General features: G+C 42.2%; 1 protein-coding gene across 1 annotated transcript in view; it reads right to left on the reverse strand.

Moving 5' to 3' along the window:
• The window catches only part of DDX60 (DExD/H-box helicase 60), a 288,318-nt gene that overhangs the window by 145,330 nt on the left and 118,266 nt on the right, over positions 1 to 24,722 (reverse strand). Inside the window, exons 16-19 of the mRNA XM_077279474.1 lie at positions 17,749 to 17,895; positions 17,383 to 17,532; positions 14,672 to 14,791; positions 5,025 to 5,120 (exon numbers count right to left, since the gene is read on the reverse strand). Coding sequence (XP_077135589.1) covers positions 5,025 to 5,120; positions 14,672 to 14,791; positions 17,383 to 17,532; positions 17,749 to 17,895 — 513 coding nt within the window. The remainder of the gene's footprint in view (positions 1 to 5,024; positions 5,121 to 14,671; positions 14,792 to 17,382; positions 17,533 to 17,748; positions 17,896 to 24,722) is intronic.

Consider the following 24,722-nt stretch of genomic DNA (forward strand, 5'->3'; position numbering starts at 1 on the left):
TAGCACAGCTATGGGGCAATAATGAACGGTGCAGAGCACTATATGGCACAGCTATGGGGCAATAATGAACGGTGCAGAGCACTATATGGCACAGCTATGGGGCAATAATGAACGGTGCAGAGCACTATATGGCACAGCTATGGGGCAATAATGAACGGTGCAGAGCACTATATGGCACAGCTATGGGGCAATAATGAAAGGTGCAGAGCACTATATGGCACAGCTATGGGGCAATAATGAACGGTGTAGAGCACTATATGGCACAGCTATGGGGCAATAATGAACGGTGCAGAGCACTATATGGCACAGCTATGGGGCAATAATGAATGGTGCAGAGCACTATATGGCACAGCTATGGGGCAATAATGAACGGTGCAGAGCACTATATGGCACAGCTTTCTATGGTACAGCTATGGGGCAATAATGAATGGTGCAGAGCACTATATGGCACAGCTTTCTATGGTACAGCTATGGGGCAATAATGAACGGTGCAGAGCACTATATGGCACGGCTTTCTATGGTACAGCTATGGGGCAATAATGAATGGTGCAGAGCACTATATGGCACAGCTTTCTATGGCACAGCTATGGGGCCATAATGAACGGTATGGAGCATCTATTTTATTTTTTCAAATTCACCGGTAGCTGCTGCATTTTCCACCCTAGGCTTATACTTGAGTCAATAAGTTTTCCCAGTTTTTTGTGGCAAAATTAGGGGGGTCGGCTTATACTCGGGTCGGCTTATACTCGAGTATATACGGTATATAAGATTAAGCAGTATCACATTTTTAATGAGCTGGTAATTTACAAATTGAAAAATGTGGCAGAGAACTTTAATATAGCTGTTACAAGTTCCACAGGCTGCACCAAAAAGGGGTCTTTTCTGGATGCTTCTGTGGGTTAGGTTTAAATGTCCCAAATTTTGCTTTGCTAGTGTTAGTAAGTACAGTATATCTTTTTTATTTTCTCCACATGAGGTTGTGGTAACTGATCAACAGTTATTCTAGATATTAAAGTAAAGCTGACCACACCAGATACTGAAAACAGTATATGCTGATAAACATTTTAAAATAAAAACAATAATATAGAGTTGAAAACATAAGTTACACATTTTTGTAGTGTATGCAATGGGTTCTCTTTATTACATTTTTTTAAACTTTAATACTTTGGTTGCAATGGTGTACATTATTATTTTTTATCACTGAGCTAAATTCTGGGAACAAAAAACAACACCAAAAAAGTTAAGTAGCCTTTTATTTGAGCAAAAGTTGCATTTTTAATGGCATGATTTTGGGGTAAATGTCGTTTATTGTATTGAAAAATGTTCAACTATTGACGCTGCTAAAAAAAATCCAATTTTGGATTTTGTTTTTGGCTTTCATTTTCTTGACATTCACAAAGATATATAGATGACAAGTTTATTCTGTGAATTATTACAATTACGAAGGTGTCAAATTTATATAGTTTTTTATGTTTTACTAGCTTTGCACTCTAAAACCATTGTTTGTAATCATATACTTCTTCATTTCTATATTCTATGTATATATTTTTTTTAATTGGAGGAACTGTGTAAGAGCTTTTTTGGGAAGAGGTTTTATTTGTTATTGGTATGATTTTGCACATATAACTTTGTTACCCCTTTTAATTCAAGTTTTGTTGTGAGGTGGGATGAACCGAAACAGCAGTTTTAGCATTGTTAATATTTATACATTTTTAACAGTGTTCATCACAAGGATAACTAGTATGATCACTTTATAGTTCAGGTAGTTAATAATGTGGCAATACCAGTTATGTGAGGGCATCAGAAGAGAAACACATTGCAGAGAATAAAATAATAAATGACAGTCAAGACCAAATTCATGGACGATAGGTCGTGTCTAACCGACCTGTTGGGTTTCTATAAGGAGGTAAGTGCAAATCTGGATGTTGGTACGGCGGCTGATTTGATTTATCTGGACATTGCAAAGGCATTTAATATCTGTACCACATAACAGCCTTATATTGAAGCTACATAAACAAGGACTGGAGGAAACTATATACAGGAAACAAAGTTGTCATAAATGGTATGGTCTCTAAATGGGGGATAGTCAGCAGTGGGGACTGCAGGGATCTGTGCTAGGACCGATTCTTTTTAACTTCTTTATTAATAACTAGTGTTGAGCATTCCGATGCTGCAAGTATCGGGTATCGGCCGATACTTGCTGTATCGGAATTTCCGATACCGAGATCCGATATTTTTGTAATATCGGATATCGGTATCGAAACAACATTAATGTAAAAAGGTGTAAAAGAAAGAATTAAAATAAAAAATATCGCTATACTCACCTGTCCGACGCAGCCGGGACCTCGGCGATTGTAAGCGGCAGCGTTGTTTCTTTAAAATTCGCGCTTTTACTTGCTTACGTGAATTCCCGGCTTCTGATTGGTCAGGGCGGCCATGTTGCCGGGACTCGGACCAATCACAGCAAGCCGTGACGAAATTACGTCACGGCTTGCTGTGATTGGTCCGCGTCCCGGCAACATGGCCGCCATTAACCAATCACAAGCCGTGACGTCACGGGAGGCTGGACACGCGCTTATTTTGAAAAGCGCGCGTGTCCAGCCTCCCGTGACGTCACGGCTTGTGATTGGTCACGGCGCCATATTGCCGGGACGCGGACCAATCACAGCAAGCCGTGACGTAATTTCGTCACGGCTTGCTGTGATTGGTCCGAGTCCCGGCAACATGGCCGCCCTGACCAATCAGAAGCCGGGAATTCACGTAAGCAAGTAAAAGCGCGAATTTTAAAGAAACAACGCTGCCGCTTACAATCGCCGAGGTCCCGGCTGCGTCGGACAGGTGAGTATAGCGATATTTTTTATTTTAATTCTTTATTTTACACATTTATATGGTTCCCAGGGCCTGAAGGAGAGTTTCCTCTCCTTCAGACCCTGGGAACCATCAGGAATACCGTCCGATACATGAGTCCCATTGACTTGTATTGGTATCGGGTATCGGTATCGGATTGGATCCGATATTTTGCCGGTATCGGCCGATACTTTCCGATACCGATACTTTCAAGTATCGGACGGTATCGCTCAACACTATTAATAACCTATAACATTGGTGGTCACAGTTGAATTAGTGACAAAATGTACAATTGGTTTAGAAAGGTTGAACTTCATGGGCCTAGGTCTTTTTTCAACTTATGTAACTATGTGCACTTTTATTTATTTATTTTTCTATTATAAAACTATTTCAGTGGGGTGAAGGGATCTCTATGATTTTTATATTTTTTTATATTTTAATTTTCTTTTTTGTCTCACTACAGGACTTGAGCATGCGGTCTCCTGATCACTCAAATACACTGCAATGTGTAGTTGTATTGAGAAGGCAGTCACGGCGGCCATTATTAGCTCCTCCGGCGGCCATTATTAGGTCCTCCGGCTACCCTGGCAATGCATCGGCACTCTGCGATCGCCTTATGGGAAGCGAACAGAGAGAGTTTTATCACTATTGATTGCAATATCTAACGAGTTGAGTGGCCAAACCACAGGTATCTTCAGTTCATGCTTTTGCAGCAGTGTGTCAACGGCATGTAATATCTAACATCTGCTTATGAGCTGAGCCTGCGCCAGCTAAAGTGCAGAAGATTGCAGTAACTTACCTTGAAACTGAATTACATTTTTTCAAGAATAGGTTAATTTAATTAATAATGGATTTTTTATATGAAGAAGAAGTAGACTACAGGTGTAATGCAGTATGTTTGCTGCAACAAAATCAGAATTCTGTATAGATACAAAACAATGGGACAACACTAGTTTGTCTCAGAATTTATTTATTTGTATTTTTATAGCAACAAAATTGTCTGCAATAATGAACTTACCATTAAAATTACAATTCACTAGAAAAACGTTTTTTTTTAGAAAATGGAATTTTGTTTCCAAGAAATAACTCTACTCTTGTCCTTAAAGGGGTTGCCCGTCACCTAAAATGTATTTTTTAAATATCTATCTTTACACCCTAACCACGTTTGTAATTTACTTTATTAAAACAATGCCCTACACTTTTCTGTATCCTGCTAATCCATAAATGAGTTTTTTTACTTCGCCTCCTGTGAGGTTTTGTTTGAGAGTCTCAAACAGGACATCACAGGAGGCTGGGGTTGCACTTATTCCCCACAGCGTTCATCGCCCCTTTTGGATCAGGACGTCATTAGACGGTAGCACTGCAATTACTCACTAGTTTCTTGCATCATTGCCACCTCTGAAGACATTTTGGATCATTAGTGGGAGATCTCCACTGTGGGAGATCTAAGTGCAGGTCCAGCACTCTTGTGAGGTGGAGATAATCAGTGAGTGCCACCAGCACTACTCCTAAGCTTCTAGCACATCTCTGAAATGAATCATCAACAAAGAACTGTGATAGAAGCAGTAAGTGACACAAGCGCCACCCCTGATGATTTGTTTGAAGGCAATGATAGAGCAGTGAGTGAGCACAGCTTCTATCTCTGTCCCCTGATGACATCTTCTTTTAGGTAAAAGCTACAAGAGATTGAAGCTGAATGCCAACGCTACACTCACATTTCCTACAGCATCCATCACCTAGGATCTAGGACACACAGGGGGAAGCGATGCAACAAACTAATGAGTAGCTTCTCCCTGTTAATGTCCCGTTTCAGGAGAGGTGATGGATGCTGCAAGAAGGTGAGTGCAGCCCCAGCCTCCTGTGAGGTCCTGCATGAGACAGTTCTCAAACAAAACAGAACAGGAAGTGAAGTTAAAAAAAAACACATTTAGGGATTAGCTAGATAGGGAGAAGTGTTGGGTATTGTGTAATGAAGCAAACTGCAAAAATGATTAGGGTGTAAGGATAGGTATTGAAAACATACATTTTAGTTGCTGGACTACCTTTTTAAGTTGTTGTAAAATTGCAGCTCATCCTATTTAAAAATCAGACACATACACAAGAATGGCAGCATTTTGAGAGAAGAGGACCCATTTTTGTATGTCTTAAAAGGATTGCCAAGAATTAGTACTACATACCTCATCAAATATAACATATTTGATTCTATTCACCCAGTCTTGTCGATGTGGAGACAATAGAAGAATTTCAAAACACTGTGGCACAGTTACCAGAACCTGTTATGAAACAGTGAATAACATGAAATTCAAAACCCAAACTGCACCCTGTACATTTCTACCTATAAATACAGAGCTTGAAAAACATTTTCCAGTGCAACATGCATGTCAGACTCAATCTATATAGACCATGTTTAACACTGGTATCTTATTATATGGCAAAGTAGCCTTTGGGGCTCCTTAGCTACCAGAAGCAATTGCTCGAACTGTCAGATCTGCGGCCTTTATCTGTAGCTTCTCCAATGATATACCACTAAATCTTTGAGAAACATATGGTAAAAATAAAAATAGAGACACCTTGTACACTAAGACCTATAAATCACACAATACCAAATTTATTGTTAAAGCATCAAATAAATTCAGTCAATAGACAGAGCCATTATTCCTCAACAGACAAAGGAGCATATTTATGAAGGAAATGGCGGATGTTGTTTGGCACCTAATGCCCCCAAAACAGGTGATTTTCAGGTTAGACATGTTTATAAATTATTTGTGCCAGAAACACAACAGTATTCCTTAACATGCTCAACAGTTTGCTCCTGAAAACTTGAAAGTAGGTTTGCCTTAGGATGATTCAGACATATCGATGACTAGTTTTTGAGAAAATGTGGTGTAAAAAGCAAACAATGTATACTACTTCCCAACGGGTGAGGTTTGAGGCGCTTAGCATAATTTTAGCATTTACACTGGCTAAGCATCCAAGTAAATGTTATTTAAGTTAAACTGAACAAAATGCATTGGACAAATATAACAAATATAATAACAACAAATATAACAATAATGTGTTTATTAAGTGATTGTTGACATATTTCTGACTTTAAAGACTTTACAATAACAAACATTTACCGTATATACTCGAGTATAAGCCGAGATTTTCAGCCCTTTTTTTGGGCTGAAAGTCCCCCTCTTGGCTTATACTCGAGTCATACCCAGGGGTCGGCAGGGGAGGGGGAGCGGGGGCTGCCTAATTATACTCACCTGCTCATGGCGGCGGTCCCTGGCGCCCCAGCTCCTTCCTGTACTGAGGGGTCACATGGTAACGTGTTGTGAATTTGGATTTTGGGCTCCCCCGGTGGCCACTGGTGGAATTGAACTTGTGTCATCATCTTTCCTGTTCACCTGTTCTCATCAGATCTGGGTGTCGCTATATAACCTGGCTTCTCTGTTAGTTGCTTGCCGGTCAACAATGTTATCAGAAGCCTCTCTGTGCTTGTTCCTGCTCCCAGACATCTACTAGATAAGTTGGACTTTCGTCCATGTTTGTTTTTGCTTTTTGGTTCCAGTTCACAGCTGCAGTTTCGTTACTGTGTCTGGAAAGCTCTTGTTGATCAGGAATTGCCACTCTGGTATTATGAGTTAATGCCAGAGTCCTAAAGTAATTTCTGGATGGTGTTTTGTTAGGGTTTTCTGCTGACCATGAAAGTGTTCTTTCTGTCTTCTGCTATCTAGAAAGCGGACCTCAAATTTGCTAAAACTATTTTCCTGCTGTGTTTGTTATTTCATCTAAAATCACCGCCAATATATGTGGGGGGCCTCTGTCTCCTTTTTGGGCATTTCTCTAGAGGTGAGCCAGGTCTTATATTTCCCTCTGCTAGCATTATTTAGTTCTCCGGCCGGCGCTGGGCATATAGGGATAAAAAGTAGGACATGCTACCTGGCTACTTCTAGTTGTGCGGTAGGTTTAGTTCATGGTCAGTACAGTTCCCATCTTCCAAGAGCTTGTTCCTATATAGGCTTATGCTATGTTCTCTAGCCATGGAGATCATGACAGTTTGACCGGCCTACTAAAGGGTTAATTCCTTGGCTGAGAAAGGAGTGAAATAAGAAGTCTGCTGAGAGTTTTTTTTTTTTTTTTTTTTGTGCTCTTAATTGGATTATTTGCTAGTCTGTCTATGCTGCAGTCTTTCTTTTTTTTCTCTCTCCTTCTAATCTTTGAATGGCTCTGTGTTCACCTGTTTATTATGGATCTTCAGAGTGTAACTGCAGGTTTGAATAATCTCACCACGAAAGTACAAAATTTGCAAGATTTTGTTGTTCATGCTCCGGTATCTGAACCGAGAATTCCTCTGCCGGAATTTTTCTCGGGGAATAGATCTGGTTTTCAGAATTTTAGAAATAATTGCAAGTTATTTTTGTCCCTGAAATCTCGTTCTGCCGGGGACCCTGCACAGCAGGTTCGGATTGTGATTTCTCTGCTCCGTGGCGACCCTCAAGACTGGGCTTTTTCATTGGCACCAGGGGATCCTGCGTTGCGCAATGTAGATGCGTTTTTTCTGGCCTTGGGGTTGCTTTATGACGAACCTCATTTGGAACTTCAGGCAGAAAAAACTTTGATGTCCCTATCTCAGGGGCAAGATGAAGCTGAAATTTACTGCCAGAGATTCCGTAAATGGTCTGTGCTTACTCAGTGGAATGAGTGTGCCTTGGCGGCTACTTTCAGAGAGGGTCTCTCTGATGCCATTAAGGATGTTATGGTGGGGTTCCCTGTGCCTGCGGGTCTGAATGAGTCCATGACAATGGCTATTCAGATCGATAGGCGTTTGCGGGAGCGCAAACCAGTGCACCATCTGGCGGTGTCCACTGAGAAGACGCCAGAAAGTATGCAGTGTGATGGAATTCTGTCCAGAAGCGAGCGGCAGAATTTTAGACGGAAAAATGGGTTGTGTTTCTATTGTGGGGATTCTACTCATGTTATATCAGCATGCTCTAAGCGTACTAAAAAGCTTGATAAGTCTGTTTCCATTGGCACTTTACAGTCTAGGTTTATTTTGTCTGTGACCCTGATTTGCTCTTTGTCATCTATTACCACGGACGCCTATATCGACTCTGGCGCCGCTTTGAGTCTTATGGATTGGTCCTTTGCCAATTGTTGTGGGTATGATTTAGAGCCTTTGGAGACTCTTATTCCTCTGAAGGGGATTGACTCCACCCCATTGGCTAATAATAAACCACAATACTGGACACAAGTAACTATGCGTATTAATCCGGATCACCAGGAGATTATTCGTTTTCTGGTGCTGTATAATCTACATGATGATTTGGTGCTAGGATTGCCATGGCTGCAGTCTCACAACCCAGTCCTTGACTGGAGAGCTATGTCTGTGTTGAGCTGGGGATGTAAGGGGACTCATGGGGACGTACCTTTGGTTTCCATTTCATCATCTATTCCCTCTGAAATCCCTGAGTTCCTGTCTGATTATCGTGACGTCTTTGAAGAACCCAAGCTGGGTTCACTACCTCCGCACCGTGAGTGCGATTGTGCTATAGATTTAATTCCGGGTAGTAAATACCCAAAGGGTCGTTTATTTAATCTGTCTGTGCCTGAACATGCTGCTATGCGAGAATATATAAAGGAGTCCTTGGAAAAGGGACATATTCGTCCATCGTCATCTCCCTTAGGAGCCGGTTTTTTCTTTGTGTCAAAAAAAGACGGCTCTTTGAGACCATGTATTGATTATCGGCTTTTGAATAAAATCACGGTTAAATATCAATACCCATTGCCGTTGCTGACTGATTTGTTTGCTCGCATAAAGGGGGCCAAGTGGTTCTCTAAGATTGATCTCCGTGGGGCGTATAATTTGGTGCGGATCAGGCAGGGGGATGAGTGGAAAACCGCATTTAATACGCCCGAGGGCCACTTTGAGTATTTGGTGATGCCTTTTGGTCTTTCTAATGCCCCTTCAGTCTTCCAGTCCTTTATGCATGATATTTTCCGCGATTTTTTGGATAAATTTATGATAGTGTATCTGGATGATATTCTGATTTTTTCGGATGACTGGGACTCTCATGTCCAGCAAGTCAAGAGGGTTTTTCAGGTTTTGCGGTCTAATTCTCTGTGTGTCAAGGGTTCTAAGTGCGTTTTTGGGGTTCAGAGAATTTCCTTTTTGGGATATATTTTTTCTCCCTCTTCCATTGAGATGGATCCTGTCAAGGTTCAAGCTATTTGTGATTGGACGCAGCCCTCTTCTCTTAAAAGTCTTCAGAAATTTTTGGGCTTTGCCAACTTTTATCGTCGATTTATTGCTGGTTTTTCGGATGTCGTTAAGCCATTGACCGATTTGACTAGACAGGGTGCTGATGTTGCTAATTGGTCCCCTGATGCTGTGGAGGCTTTTCAGGAGCTTAAGCGCCGTTTTTCTTCTGCCCCTGTGTTGCGTCAGCCTGATGTGGCTCTTCCTTTTCAGGTTGAGGTCGACGCTTCTGAGATCGGAGCTGGGGCAGTGTTGTCGCAGAAAAGTTCTGACTGCTCCGTGATGAGGCCTTGTGCCTTCTTTTCCCGTAAATTTTCGCCCGCTGAGCGGAATTATGATGTTGGGAATCGGGAGCTTTTGGCCATGAAGTGGGCGTTTGAGGAGTGGCGCCATTGGCTTGAGGGGTCCAGACATCAGGTGGTGGTATTGACTGACCACAAAAATTTGATTTATCTTGAGACCGCCAGGCGCCTGAATCCTAGACAGGCGCGCTGGTCATTATTTTTTTCTCGGTTTAATTTTGTGGTGTCATACCTACCGGGTTCTAAGAATGTTAAGGCGGATGCCCTTTCTAGGAGTTTTGAGCCTGATTCACCCGGCAACTCTGAGCCCACAGGTATCCTTAAGGATGGAGTTATTTTGTCAGCCGTTTCTCCAGACCTGCGGCGGGCCTTGCAGGAGTTTCAGGCGGATAGACCGGATCGTTGTCCGCCTGATAGGCTGTTTGTTCCTGATGATTGGACCAGTAGAGTCATCTCTGAGGTGCATTCTTCTGCATTGGCAGGTCATCCTGGAATTTTCGGTACCAGGGATTTGGTGGCAAGATCCTTCTGGTGGCCTTCCCTGTCACGAGATGTGCGAGGCTTTGTGCAGTCTTGTGACGTTTGTGCTCGGGCCAAGCCTTGTTGTTCTCGGGCTAGTGGATTATTGTTGCCCTTGCCTATTCCTAAGAGGCCTTGGACGCACATCTCGATGGATTTTATTTCAGATCTGCCTGTTTCCCAGAAAATGTCTGTCATCTGGGTGGTGTGTGACCGTTTTTCTAAGATGGTCCATTTGGTTCCCCTGCCCAAATTGCCTTCTTCTTCCGAGTTGGTTCCCCTGTTTTTTCAAAATGTTGTTCGTTTGCATGGTATTCCTGAGAATATCGTTTCTGACAGAGGAACCCAATTTGTGTCTAGATTTTGGCGGGCATTCTGTGCTAGGATGGGCATAGATTTGTCTTTTTCGTCTGCTTTTCACCCTCAGACTAATGGCCAGACCGAGCGGACTAATCAGACCCTGGAGACATATCTGACGTGTTTTGTGTCTGCTGACCAGGATGATTGGGTTGCTTTTTTGCCATTGGCGGAGTTCGCCCTCAATAATCGGGCCAGCTCTGCCACCTTGGTGTCCCCGTTTTTCTGTAATTCGGGGTTCCATCCTCGATTTTCCTCCGGTCAGGTGGAGTCCTCGGATTGTCCTGGAGTGGATGCGGTGGTGGAGAGATTGCATCATATTTGGGGGCAGGTGATGGACAATTTGAAGTTGTCCCAGGAGAAGACTCAGCTTTTTGCCAACCGTTACCGTCGTGTTGGTCCTCGGCTTTGTGTTGGAGATTTGGTGTGGTTGTCTTCTCGTTTTGTCCCTATGAGGGTCTCTTCTCCTAAGTTTAAGCCTCGGTTCATCGGTCCGTATAGGATATTGGAGATTCTTAACCCTGTTTCCTTCCGTTTAGACCTCCCTGCATCCTTTTCCATTCATAACGTTTTTCATCGGTCGTTATTGCGCAGGTATGAGGTACCTGTTGTGCCTTCCGTTGAGCCTCCTGCTCCGGTGTTGGTTGAGGGTGAGTTGGAGTACGTTGTGGAGAAAATCCTGGACTCCCGTGTTTCCAGACGGAGACTCCAGTATCTGGTCAAGTGGAAGGGATACGGCCAGGAGGATAATTCTTGGGTCACTGCATCTGATGTTCATGCCTCCGATCTGGTTCGTGCCTTTCATAGGGCCCATCCTGATCGCCCTGGTGGTTCTGGTGAGGGTTCGGTGCCCCCTCCTTGAGGGGGGGGTACTGTTGTGAATTTGGATTTTGGGCTCCCCCGGTGGCCACTGGTGGAATTGAACTTGTGTCATCATCTTTCCTGTTCACCTGTTCTCATCAGATCTGGGTGTCGCTATATAACCTGGCTTCTCTGTTAGTTGCTTGCCGGTCAACAATGTTATCAGAAGCCTCTCTGTGCTTGTTCCTGCTCCCAGACATCTACTAGATAAGTTGGACTTTCGTCCATGTTTGTTTTTGCTTTTTGGTTCCAGTTCACAGCTGCAGTTTCGTTACTGTGTCTGGAAAGCTCTTGTTGATCAGGAATTGCCACTCTGGTATTATGAGTTAATGCCAGAGTCCTAAAGTAATTTCTGGATGGTGTTTTGTTAGGGTTTTCTGCTGACCATGAAAGTGTTCTTTCTGTCTTCTGCTATCTAGAAAGCGGACCTCAAATTTGCTAAAACTATTTTCCTGCTGTGTTTGTTATTTCATCTAAAATCACCGCCAATATATGTGGGGGGCCTCTGTCTCCTTTTTGGGCATTTCTCTAGAGGTGAGCCAGGTCTTATATTTCCCTCTGCTAGCATTATTTAGTTCTCCGGCCGGCGCTGGGCATATAGGGATAAAAAGTAGGACATGCTACCTGGCTACTTCTAGTTGTGCGGTAGGTTTAGTTCATGGTCAGTACAGTTCCCATCTTCCAAGAGCTTGTTCCTATATAGGCTTATGCTATGTTCTCTAGCCATGGAGATCATGAGAGTAACGCTCATTACAGTAATGAATATGCGGCTCCACCTCCCATAGGGGTGGAGCCACATATTCATTACTGTAATGAGCAGTAACGGTGACCGCTCAGTAAAGGAAGAAGCTGCGGCACCAGGGAAGCAGGCGAGGACTGCACAGCGCCAGGAGCAGGTGAGTATAATGGGTAGGGGGAGCGCTGCGCGATATTAACCTGCTTCCCGTTGCGGGCACCGCTCCGTCTTCAGCAGTGACACTAAGGTCAGACGGCGCAATGGCGTGATTAGTGTGCGCCCTCTGCCTGAATGTCAGTGCAGAAGACGCTGAAGATGTAGCGGCGCCGGAACGGTCAGGTGAATATTGAAAGTGCCGGGGGCCTGAGCAACAGCAAATGGGGCAAGTGTCTGTATGGAGCATCTTATGGGGCCATAATAAACGTTTGTGCAGCACTATATGGAGCAAGTGTCTGTATGGAGTATCTTATGGGGCCAGAATCAAGGTTTGTGCAGCACTATATGGGGCAAATATCTTTATGGAGCATCTTATGGGGCCATAATCAACATTTGTGCAGCATATTTGGCAAATGTGTCTATGGAGCATCTTATGGGGCCATTATTAACCTTTATGCAGGATTATATGGGGTATATGTTAATATGGAGCATCTTATGGGGCCATCATAAACTTTATGGAGCATTATATGGGGCTCCTGATTCAATATGGATATTCAAAAACACTTAACCTACTGATGTGTCAATTAATTTTACTTTTATTGGTATCTATTTTTACTTTTGACATTTACCGGTAGCTGCTGCATTTCCCATCCTAGGCTTATACTCGAGTCAGTAAGTTTTTCCAGTCTTTTGTGACAAAATTAGGGGGGTCGGCTTATACTCTGGTCGGCTTATACGCGAGTATATACGGTAATACAGCAACTTGTGGTGCAAAGGTAAAGCATTACCTTCTATATTATAGGCTATGGTATTGAATCATGGCATTGACCTTAAAGAGTAACCGTTGTTTTAATTTTTATTTCAGAAATCAATAGTACACTTGAGAATAAGCAACTTTGTAAAATATCTTATCTGAGAAATCTGCTTCTTTCGCCTCCTGGACTGATCAGTCATTTTCAAAATTCTCAATTCAGTCATTACTTACTGTAGATAGATGAAGAGGACAGTTGGCACTGATTCTATGTAGAGGGGAGGAGGGAGGACCTCTGGTTACAGTTCCTCCCTCCTCCTGTCTACATAGAATCTTATCTGCAGCAGCTCATCTCCTATCTCGGTAATGTAATGATCTGTCTTCACTCAATACAGATTTTACCAGTGAATTGATAATTTTGAGAATGAATGATTATGAATTATGACAGATACTTTTTAATTTCACATTTTATAGGAAAAAAGGTCCAACATCAAGATGAGGTTAAAAGTGTGTGATTCTCAGCTGCCTTGCCTTACAAGTAAAGGCAAATAAAGAGAGGAAATTATCCAGCTTCCAAGCTTGCAAAAATGTATTGGATAAAATTTTTTTTAATAGATTCCATCATTAGTGTAGACACAGCTACGCGTTTCGAACATCCATTGTGTTCTTTAACAAAGCTTTGTTAAATAATGCAATGGATGTTCGAAATGGGTAGCTGTGTCTACACTAATGATGGAATTTATTAATATTTTTTAATTCAATAAATTTTGCAAGCTTGGAAGCTGGATCATTTCCTCTCTTTATTTCTACATTTGGTTCCTTGTAGATCCGTGCCTCCTGGGATGCCTACTTGGGGTGAGCTGGTTAATCCCTTTCTAAAGGTAAATAAAGCCTGGTTACTGAAAAATCTGATGTTCTCAAGAAAGTTTGGTTAGGGAGTGTGAATTAAACCCTAAGGGTACTGTCACACAGTGGCACTTTGATCGCTACAACGTTACGATCCGTGACGTTCCAGCGATATCCATACGATCAGGGACCCTGCTGAGAATCATACGTCGTAGCAGATCGTTTGGAACTTTCTTTCGTCGCTGGATCTCCGGCTGTCATCGCTGGATCGTTGTGTGTGACAGCGATCCAACGATGCGTTCGCTTGTAACCCGGGTAAACATCGGGTTACTAAGCGCAGGGCCGCGCTTAGTAACCCGATGTTTACCGTGGTTACCAGCGTAAAAATAAAAAAAATAAAAACCGTACATACTCACATTTCGGTGTCCTTCAGGTCCCTTGCCGTCTGCTTCCCGCTCTGACTGTCTGCCGGCCGGAAAGTGAGAGCAGATCACAGCGGTGACGTCGCCGCTGTGATCTGCTTTCACTTTACGGCGGCACTCAGTCAGAGCGGGAAGCAGACGGCAAGGGACCTGAAGGACACCGATAGGTGAGTATGTACTGTTCGTTTTTTTTTACTTTTACGCTGGGACCTCGGCATCGTAGGTCGCTGGAGAGCGGTCTGTGTGACAGCTCCCCAGCGACCACACAACGACTTTCCAACGATCACGGCCAGGTCGTATCGCTGGTCGTGATCGTTGGAAAGTTGCAGAGTGTGACAGTACCCTAAGGAAAAGAACTTTCAAAACACTGTAGAAGACATGTTCTAGAGACAAATACTAAACAAAATAAATCTGTGCTAAAACATCGCAGTGGAGAAAAAAATGAAAGTTGGCAGCTAATTATAAAGCATGAGTTGTTCCCAATACAAATCAGCTTACAAATAGTATTGACACAATTATTAAGTCAAAATTAAAGACAAATTACAGACCTTTAACAACTCAGCAAATAGCCGTGAGTTTCAAGCTTCTACCCCGGGCCACCGGCCCACACGTATTTTACCCCATACATACCTGGCTGTTTAGAGCATCAGTGCGATAATCTCGAGTGAAAACCCCACACAGCACAATTCCGTTTGGTAGATCTTTATTGAACTGACTCATAACAGTTGCTACAACTTGATTTACAAGGGCCTATATGGGACAAATGTATTGCATAAAAGGTCATAGCTTATTATATTGAACTCTATAATTGATACATGTAATTTATACAGTTAGAATAATATGGCAAATTAAAAAATTAACAGATCTTGAACTTTTTTTATTGTATCCTAATTATGCATCAGATTTACCAATCAGGTCTCATATGTAGATAGGGTCAACAGACAAGACAGTCTAAAAATTCACCAAATTTATATTAGTGGCTTATGATAGATGAATCATTTAGCTCATCTTTTATTTAGTGCTACACTCTCGGCTCACTTTTCAACACATTTTTTATACATTAATGCTGACTTGCTTTGACAATTTATTAATCTGTTTCTAGCTAAGTCATGAACTTTTTAAGAAGGCGAGTGCTACATTGTGTGTGTACCCGGATCGACACTGTGAGTGCACCGCCAAGCTCATTCAATTGCAGTGCGCAGGCACGCGAAATGATATGAGACAGCATTCATTCACTCTCAACTCCAGACACATGTCTATCTCTATAAGATACCGGTTTTATTATGCAAATAAGAAGGCGTGATGGTATTCCAAGCCGCAGGCCACACCAGGGGTGCACCGAAGCGCCCTCATTTGTATAGCAAATAAAAGTTGATTTTTAATAAAATATTAACTTAAACTATAAATGCCTAATATGAATTTAAACGTTTCATTGCCATTTTGGGGTGACTCCCTTTAATGACATATGCATTGAGAAGAGGAAAAAATTATGGAATCTTTATTGTTGAGAAAACAATTACAGAATTATTTACAAAGAAAATCCCAATTAGTAATTTCCTGCTCAAGGATTTGAAAATTTTTTTTTTCTTGACGCATGAGCATAACAAGTGATAAACAAGATTATTGCAAATTTCTTGGAATAGGAAAGGTAGACAGGTAAGCTTTACCAGACTGTGCCTTGTCTTGGACCAATGCTTTCATTTCCAACATTTACTGAGTGGATTGCCTTTCTGTTTTGGTGTTAGTGCAAGCTTGGCTTTTCTACATGTACCTAAATGCTATTTAATTCAGCTGAATTATTGTAGTTTTGTCTGCTTTGTGGCAGAGTTTCTATTTTAGAGGCAAATTCCTTTACACTTTCTATCATGACACGTTGATGTTTTCCTTGATCTACCTATATAATTTTTATTACCTACACAGCTGAATGGGAACAATCAAGATCTTTTGCCACACTCTGTAAAATTTCTACCGTAAAATTTTTTAATAAGGGTACAGCCAGATGATGCAGCTGACTGATACAGCCAAAGTTCCAATAAACGCAATGGTCGATTCCCGCACAATTTTGCTTCACAATGGTGAAACCATTGACCCATTGCATGTGTGTGGAGGTTGAGCACATCTTAATCCTTTCAGTTAATTTAAAGGGTTGTCTGCTATTTGGACAACCCCGTCTTAGATACTATATTATCCTGTGTAAAATAAAAAAAACAAATATTCACATCCTGCACTGGTGCTATTTTAATGTTGTCAAACAAATAAAGCAGCACTCTGTAGCTCCATAGCATGCAAATATGAAAAATGAAAATTGAATTGCATTACTGCACTAGAAATATGAAAAATTGAGAAAGCTTAGTGCATAAATTGGCCAATTCATGTGTACCTAGCAGCCACGTTAAGGTGATTCTCGTTTCCAGGTCCTAACTTAATGCCAATCCTCTCTTAGACTAAAGTCATCATCCGTATGGGAACTTAATGTGAATCCTCCACAGAGATATAGATTTCAGTCCAAGAGAGGATTCACATTGAGTTGCCATACAGACTTTATTCTAAGAGAGGATTAGCATTGTTAGGTCCTGGAAAATAGAATCAACTTAACTTGGCTTTCAGGTACACATGAATTGGCCAATTTATGCTCTAAGCATTCTCAATTTTTCATATTTCTGGTTCAGTAATGCAGTTCAATTTTCACATTTCATATTTGCATGCTATGGTGCTACAGTGTGCTGCTTTATTTGTTTGATTGTATATGAGTTGGTGACTCCGGGTAAGCACCTGTTCAGACCTAGTTTATGTTTGGATGTGACGGTCAGTTTTTTGCAATTTTAATGATGTCAGAACCAGGCCTCCCAGCATTTTTGTAATGATGTTATACGACATGAGCACTGAAGCCAATCAGTGGTGGTTGATGGGCTGATTTACTCACACATTCTTCCAATGAACCTCAGATGTCTAAAGGAAGCAAAAACTGCAGGACATTTGAAGTCACTGATTGGCTGTAGGGCTTATGTGGCATAACAACATCATGTGAGCCTTGGAAGGCAGGAGGGGAGTAACACCTGTAAAGTCATTTAGTACTATCTTTTAGCTATAGACTATTTTGCATTGGTAGCCTTGTAATTTAGTTCTCTAAAACAGATATTAAAACATGTCAATTATACAATTTTTACCTCAACAGTAAGTATTCCATTTTTTTTTTTTAATTGATTTGTGAATGTGCCACAAACTGAAAAGACTGTGTGAATATTCTCCAAGGGTGTCACTTCCATCATTTTTGCCACAGGTTTTATAAAAGCTGCTTTACAACACTGCTGATTTTTTGTTTCTAAAAACTACAGTCTTACCTTAGTGGGAGCAACATAAACCACAACGGCTTCATTGCTTTGTTTTAAAACTTTCTCCATACAATAATAAGATGCATATGTTTTTCCTGATGATGTTGGAGCCACAATTACTGCAGATTCATTGTTATCAACTGCATCAAGAAGTTCTCTCTGCAAAAAGAAAAATAGACTCATTTTTAGGGTGCAATAAAAATTGGACTGCAGTGCACGGACTGGCCTGCGGGTCTACAGGGTGTTTGGCTTTTTTTATTTCTGTATAATTTTTTACTTCTGATTTTTTGTGATATCGGAAAACTTGCAAAAATGAAAGTGTGTGGATGTAGTCTAAAGAGCTTAAGTGTTCCTATTTATATTTGTGTCACTTACCTGCCATGTGTCTGGAATGAAATGCTGCACTCTTGGGTCTGGATCACTTCTCTCATCCCTCAGCAAATGTGGTCCCATATACTGAAGCTGGAAACGAACGGAACCAATTCCAACTGCATACCTCTCCTCTTCTTTTTGGCTGGGTAACTATTAAAAATATGTATGCTCATTTCCTCTTCTTTCTATATTTGTATTGTAAACTTTTTTTGTATTAAATATCTAAGCTCTCTTTATCTTTGCTGCCTTGCAGAGCGCAGGTCTTGTTATTATGAGATATCAGATTTTTTCAGATGATTATGTGATTTTTGACCCTGATTCCAGCAATTTATTGTTTAAAGGGCTGCATGTTGTACTTTTGATAAAATCATGGTTTCTCTGCTGCAGATCTAGCAGTTCTCTGAATGCTGAGCTCTGTATTACCCCCCACCCCCACACCACTAATTGACAACTTTCTGTGTACTCTGTACATCGACAGAACACTGCTGATCAGTGGTGGTGGCAGGGTTACACAGATCAGGAGGGCTACATAGCATAAGACAGCTAGTCCTCTACAGATAATCTCCTAGTGATAAAATACTGATTTAATTGAAACAACTGCACATATTCTAGTGTGACATCACTGGAATCAGGGTCTCTGCCCCTGCATTATGCTGCTCTCAGAATACATAGCAAAAACTTGCTAATAGATCCCCTTTAAAGAAAACATGTTAACAAATCAAAAGAGGCCAGTTTTTGTTGAATTTTATTCCCACTGCACCGCTAGGTATGGAATTTTTTGTCTTATTAAACTCTGCCTTTTGGTTCCATGGACCATTATATTTAGTGCTACATTTCATTGTTTTTACAAGGTGACGTGTTTCACAGATTCTCAAAGAGGGTACATTTAAACTGCTATGTATTATTACCCTGTTAGCAATGCCTCCTTGGAAAAGACTATTAAAATTAGCATCAGGTCCATATCTCTGTAACCGTTTGGCAGATATAAAACAGCAAAGAAACAAAAACCACTGCCGACAACCACCCAAAAAAAAACCCACAAAAAAAATTGCCTGCTTAGAAGCAGTGGGAATTAACTAAAAACTGTCCACTTTTGACCTGGTAACAGGTCCTCTTTAATTGGTTGCACATAGAGTCATGGCCTAAAGTGTTGGTACTCTTGAAATTGTTCCAGAAAATTAAGTACTTCTCCCAGAAATATTATTGCAGTTACACATGTTTTGTTTTACACATGTTTATTTCCTTTGTGCATATTGGAACAACACAGAGAAAAAAAGGCAAATTGGACATAATGTCACACAAAATCCCCAAAATGGTTCAAAATAGTTGGCACCCTCAACTTAATATTTGGTTGAACACCCTTTGGAATAAATAACTGCAATCAATCGCTTCCTATAACCATCATCAAGCTTCTTACACCTCTCGACTGGAATTTTGGAGAACTCTTCTTTTGCAAACTGCTCCAGGACTCTCATATCTCAAGGAGTCTTCTTCTAACAGTAATATTAAAATCTCTACACAGGTGTTCAGTAGGATTTAGATCCAGATACATTGCTGGCCACTTCAGAACTGTCCAGCCTTTTGTTTCCATTCATTTCTGGTTGCTTCTTATAGGGAATCTGTTACTCCTGGGATGTATATGCACTCCTGCGCAGGCGCCGGTGGGTCGCTGTGACCTCCGGTGTTTGCGCCGATAATATGCTCTCCCCACTTCCTCCCTGCACAGTCCTTGCTAGGAACCATGTGTACATGGTGATGACTATACAGGGAGGAAGTGAGGCGAGCACCTTATCGGTGTACACACTGGAGGTCTCTGGAGCGGAAGTCGCCGACGCCTGCGCAAAAGATCACTGAATGCAGTTCCCACAGAAGGGAGGATAAGGTGTGTATTTCTGAGGGAGAGCGGGGCACAGGCGCAGGATTCCGGGGCCATAACTGATACTGTTGGGAGGCACCACGCGCCCCAGAGCCTGGAAGAAATCATTAACATAAAGAAAGAATACAACATTTCTCAGCAAGAAGACCATTAATATGAGGCATACAGGTAGGACTAGCTTAACATTTCTATTAACTGTATGCCCACATTGATAGGTCATACACGTGACAGATTACCTTTAACCCCTTAGTGACAGAGCCAATTTGGTACTTAATGACCGAGCCAATTTTTACAATTCTGACCACTGTCAGTTTATGAGGTTATAACTCTGGAACGCTTTAACGGATCCTGGTGATTCTGAGATTGTTTTTTCGTGATATATTGTACTTCATGTTAGTGGTAACATTTCTTCGATATTACTTGCGATTATTTATGACAAAAATGGAAATATGGCAAAAAAATTTAAAAATTTTGCAATTTTCAAACTTTGTATTTTTATCCCCTTAAATCAGAGAGATATGTCACAAAAAATAGTTAATAAATAACATTTCCCACATGTCTACTTTACATCAGCACAATTTTGGAAACACATTTTTTTTTGTTAGGGAGTTATAAGGGTTAAAAGTTGACCAGCAATTTTTCATTTTTACAACACAATTTTTTTTTAGGGACCACATCACATTTGAAGTCATTTTGAGGGGTCTATATGATAGAAAAAAACCAAGTGTGACACTATTCTAAAAACTGCACCCCTCAAGGTGCTCAAAACCACATTCAAGAAGTTTATTAACCCTTTACGTGCTTCACAGGAACTGAAACAATGTGGAAGGAAAAAATGAACATTTAACTTTTTTTTGCAAACATTTTAATTCAGAACCATTTTTTTTTATTTCCACAAGTGTAAAAACAGAAATGTAACCATACATTTTGTTGTGCAATTTCTCCTGAATACGCCGATACCACATATGTGGGGGTAAACCACTGTTTGGGCGCACCGCAGAGCTTGGAAGAGAAGGAGTGCCATTTTACTTTTTCAATGTAGAATTGGCTGGAATTGACATCGGATGCCATGTCGCGTTTGGAGAGCCCCTGATGTGCCTAAACAGTGGAAACCCCCACAAGTGACACCATTTTGGAAACTAGACCCCATAAGGAACTTAACTAGATGTGTGGTGAGCACTTTAAACCCCCAGGTGCTTCACAGAAGTTTATAAAGTAGGGCCGTGAAAATAAAAAATCGCATTTTTTCTACTACAAAAATGATCTTTTTGCCCCCAATTTTTTATTTTCACAAGGGTAACTGGAGAAATTAGACCACAAAAGTTGTTGTGCAATTTCTCCTGAGTACGTCGATACCCCATATGTGGGGGTAAACCACTGTTTGGGCGCACTGCAGAGCTTGGAAGAGAAGGAGTGCCGTTTTACTTTCTCAATGTGAATTGGCTGGAATTGAGATTGGACGCCATGTCGCGTTTGGAGAGCCCCTGATGTGCCTAAACAGTGGAAACCCCCCACAAGTGACACCATTTTGGAAACTAGACTGTTATAATCCTTGGTGGCTGAGGATCACAGAACTGACTAGCTAAGTAACTGAACATAGGACGAGCTCTAGGGAGGTGGTAACTGGACTGACCGCAATCCTGATCCTAACCGCACACACTAAAGGTAGCCGGTGAACGTGCCTAAATTCCTAGACGTCTCGACGCAGCCTGAGAAACTAGCTACCCCTAGAGAGAAAGCAAAGACCTCACTTGCCTCAGAGAAATAACCCCAAAGATATAGAAAGCCCCCAACAAATAATAACGGTGAGGTAAGGGGAAAATACAAACGTAGAAATGAAACAGATTCAGCAAATGAGGCCCGCTAATACTAGATAGCAGAAGATAGATAGAAAACTGTGCGGTCAGTGGAAAACCCTATACAAAATATCCACGCTGAGAATTCAAGAACCCCCACACCAACTAACGGTGTGAGGGGAGAAACTCAGCCCCCTAGAGCTACCAGCAAGCGAGGAAATCACATACTAGCAAGCTGGACAAAGACTAATAATAAACCAAGAAACATAATGAACACTGATGAGCAAAAAATGAACAAACAGAAACTTAGCTTCTCTTGGAGAGACTGATAACGAAGGTAATCAGGAGAGATCAAAATAGCACTGAAAACATCGACAGCAGGCAACAACTGAAAGTCCAGGTGAGCTAAATAGGAAACCAACTAGCAGATAACGAGACAGCTGATCCCAGCCACAGACCCGCAGAATGACAAAAAGAGCCACCAGAGGGAGCCCAAAGATAGCACTCACACAGTACCACTTGTGACCACAAGAGGGAGCCCAAAAACAGAGTTCACAACAGTACCCCCCCCTTGAGGAGGGGTCACCGAACCCTCATCAAAACCCCCAGGGCGATCAGGATGAGCCACATGGAAGGCATGAACCAAATCGGCCGCATGAACATCAGAGGCGACAACCCAGGAATTATCCTCCTGACCATAGCCCTTCCACTTAACCAAATACTGAAGCCTCCGTCTAGAAATACGAGAATCCAAGATCTTCTCCACCACGTACTCCAATTCACCCTCAACCAGCACCGGAGCAGGGGGCTCAACAGAAGGAACCACAGGCACCACATACCTCCGCAACAAAGACCTATGGAACACATTATGAATGGCAAACGACGCTGGGAGGTCCAAACGAAATGACACAGGGTTAAGGATTTCCAAAATCTTATAAGGACCGATGAAGCGAGGCTTGAACTTAGGAGAGGAGACCTTCATAGGAACATAACGAGAAGACAGCCATACCAAATCCCCAACACGAAGTCGGGGACCCACACCCAGACGGCGGGTGGCAAAGCGCTGAGCTTTCTCCTGTGACAATTTCAAATTGTCCACCACATGGTTCCAAATCTGCTGCAACCTATCCACCACAGAATCCACCCCAGGACAGTCAGAAGGCTCCACCTGACCCGAGGAAAAACGAGGATGAAAACCAGAATTACAAAAAAAAGGCGAAACCAAAGTAGCAGAACTAGCCCGATTATTAAGGGGAAACTCAGCCAATGGCAAGAAAGTAACCCAATCATCCTGATCAGCAGAAACAAAACATCTTAAATAAGTTTCCAAGGTCTGATTAGTTCGCTCGGTTTGGCCATTCGTCTGAGGATGGAAGGCCGACAAAAAAGACAAATCAATGCCCATCTCAGCACAAAAGATCCGCCAAAATCTGGACACAAACTGGGATCCTCTGTCAGACACAATATTTTCAGGGATGCCGTGCAAACGAACCACATTCTGAAAAAATAGAGGAACCAAATCGGAGGAGGAAGGCAACTTAGGCAAGGGCACCAAATGGACCATTTTAGAAAAACGATCACACACCACCCAGATGACAGACATTCTCTGAGAGACTGGAAGATCCGAAATAAAATCCATGGAAATGTGCGTCCAAGGCCTCTTCGGGACAGGCATAGGCAAAAGCAAACCGCTGGCATGAGAACAGCAAGGCTTAGCCCGAGCACAAATCCCACAGGACTGCACAAAAGAACGCACATCCCGCAACAAGGAAGGCCACCAGAAGGACCTAGCCACCAAATCTCTGGTACCAAAAATCCCAGGATGACCTGCCAACACCGAAAAATGAACCTCGGAAATAACTCTGCTGGTCCATCTATCTGGGACAAACAGTCTCTCTGGTGGACAACGGTCAGGTCTATCCGCCTGAAATTCCTGCAACACTCGTCGCAAATCTGGGGAAATGGCAGACAAAATCTCTCCCTCTCTGAGGATACCAGCCGGCTCTGAAACTCCCGGAGAGTCAGGCACAAAACTCCTAGAAAGAGCATCAGCCTTCACGTTCTTCGAACCAGGCAGGTACGAGACCACGAAATCGAAACGGGAGAAAAACAACGACCAACGAGCCTGTCTAGGATTCAGCCGCTTGGCAGACTCGAGATAAATCAGATTTTTGTGATCAGTCAAGACCACCACACAATGCTTAGCTCCCTCGAGCCAATGTCGCCACTCCTCAAATGCCCACTTCATAGCCAACAACTCCCGATTACCAACATCATAATTCCGCTCGGCAGGCGAAAACTTTCTTGAAAAGAAAGCACAAGGCTTCATCACAGAGCAATCAGAGCTTCTCTGCGACAAAACAGCCCCTGCTCCAATCTCAGAAGCATCAACCTCGACCTGAAAAGGAAGAGAGATATCAGGCTGACATAAGACTGGAGCCGAAGAAAACCGGCGCTTCAGCTCCCGAAAGGCTTCCACGGCCGCAGGAGACCAATTAGTCACATCAGAACCCTTCTTGGTCAAATCCGTCAAGGGCTTAACCACGGCAGAAAAATTAGCAATGAAGCGACGGTAAAAATTAGCAAAACCCAAGAACTTCTGAAGACTCTTAACAGATGTAGGCCGAGTCCAGTCATGAATAGCCTGGACCTTGACTGGGTCCATCTCAATAGTAGAAGGAGAAAAAATAAAACCCAAAAAGGAAACCTTCTGTACTCCGAAGAGACATTTTGAGCCCTTCACAAATAAGGCATTAGCACGCAGGACCTGAAATACCATCCTGACCTGCTTCACATGGGACTCCCAATCATCAGAAAAGACCAAAATGTCATCCAGATACACAATCATAAATTTATCCAGATATTCTCGGAAGATGTCATGCATGAAGGACTGAAACACAGAAGGAGCATTAGAAAGTCCAAAAGGCATCACCAAGTACACAAAATGGCCTTCGGGCGTATTAAATGCTGTTTTCCATTCATCACCCTGCTTAATACGCACAAGGTTATACGCACCACGAAGATCTATCTTGGTGAACCAACTGGACCCCTTAATCCGAGCAAACAGATCAGACAATAATGGCAAAGGATACTGAAATTTGACCGTGATTTTATTTAGAAGACGATAATCTATACAAGGTCTCAGAGAACCATCCTTCTTGGCCACAAAAAAGAATCCTGCACCAAGAGGGGAGGAGGACGGGCGAATATGTCCCTTCTCCAAAGACTCCTTTATATAACTCCGCATAGCGGCATGTTCTGGTACAGACAAATTAAAAAGTCGTCCCTTAGGGAACTTACTACCA

This window comes from Ranitomeya variabilis, chromosome 1 (assembly GCF_051348905.1).
Source record: "Ranitomeya variabilis isolate aRanVar5 chromosome 1, aRanVar5.hap1, whole genome shotgun sequence".
Taxonomy (NCBI): Eukaryota; Metazoa; Chordata; class Amphibia; order Anura; family Dendrobatidae; genus Ranitomeya; species Ranitomeya variabilis.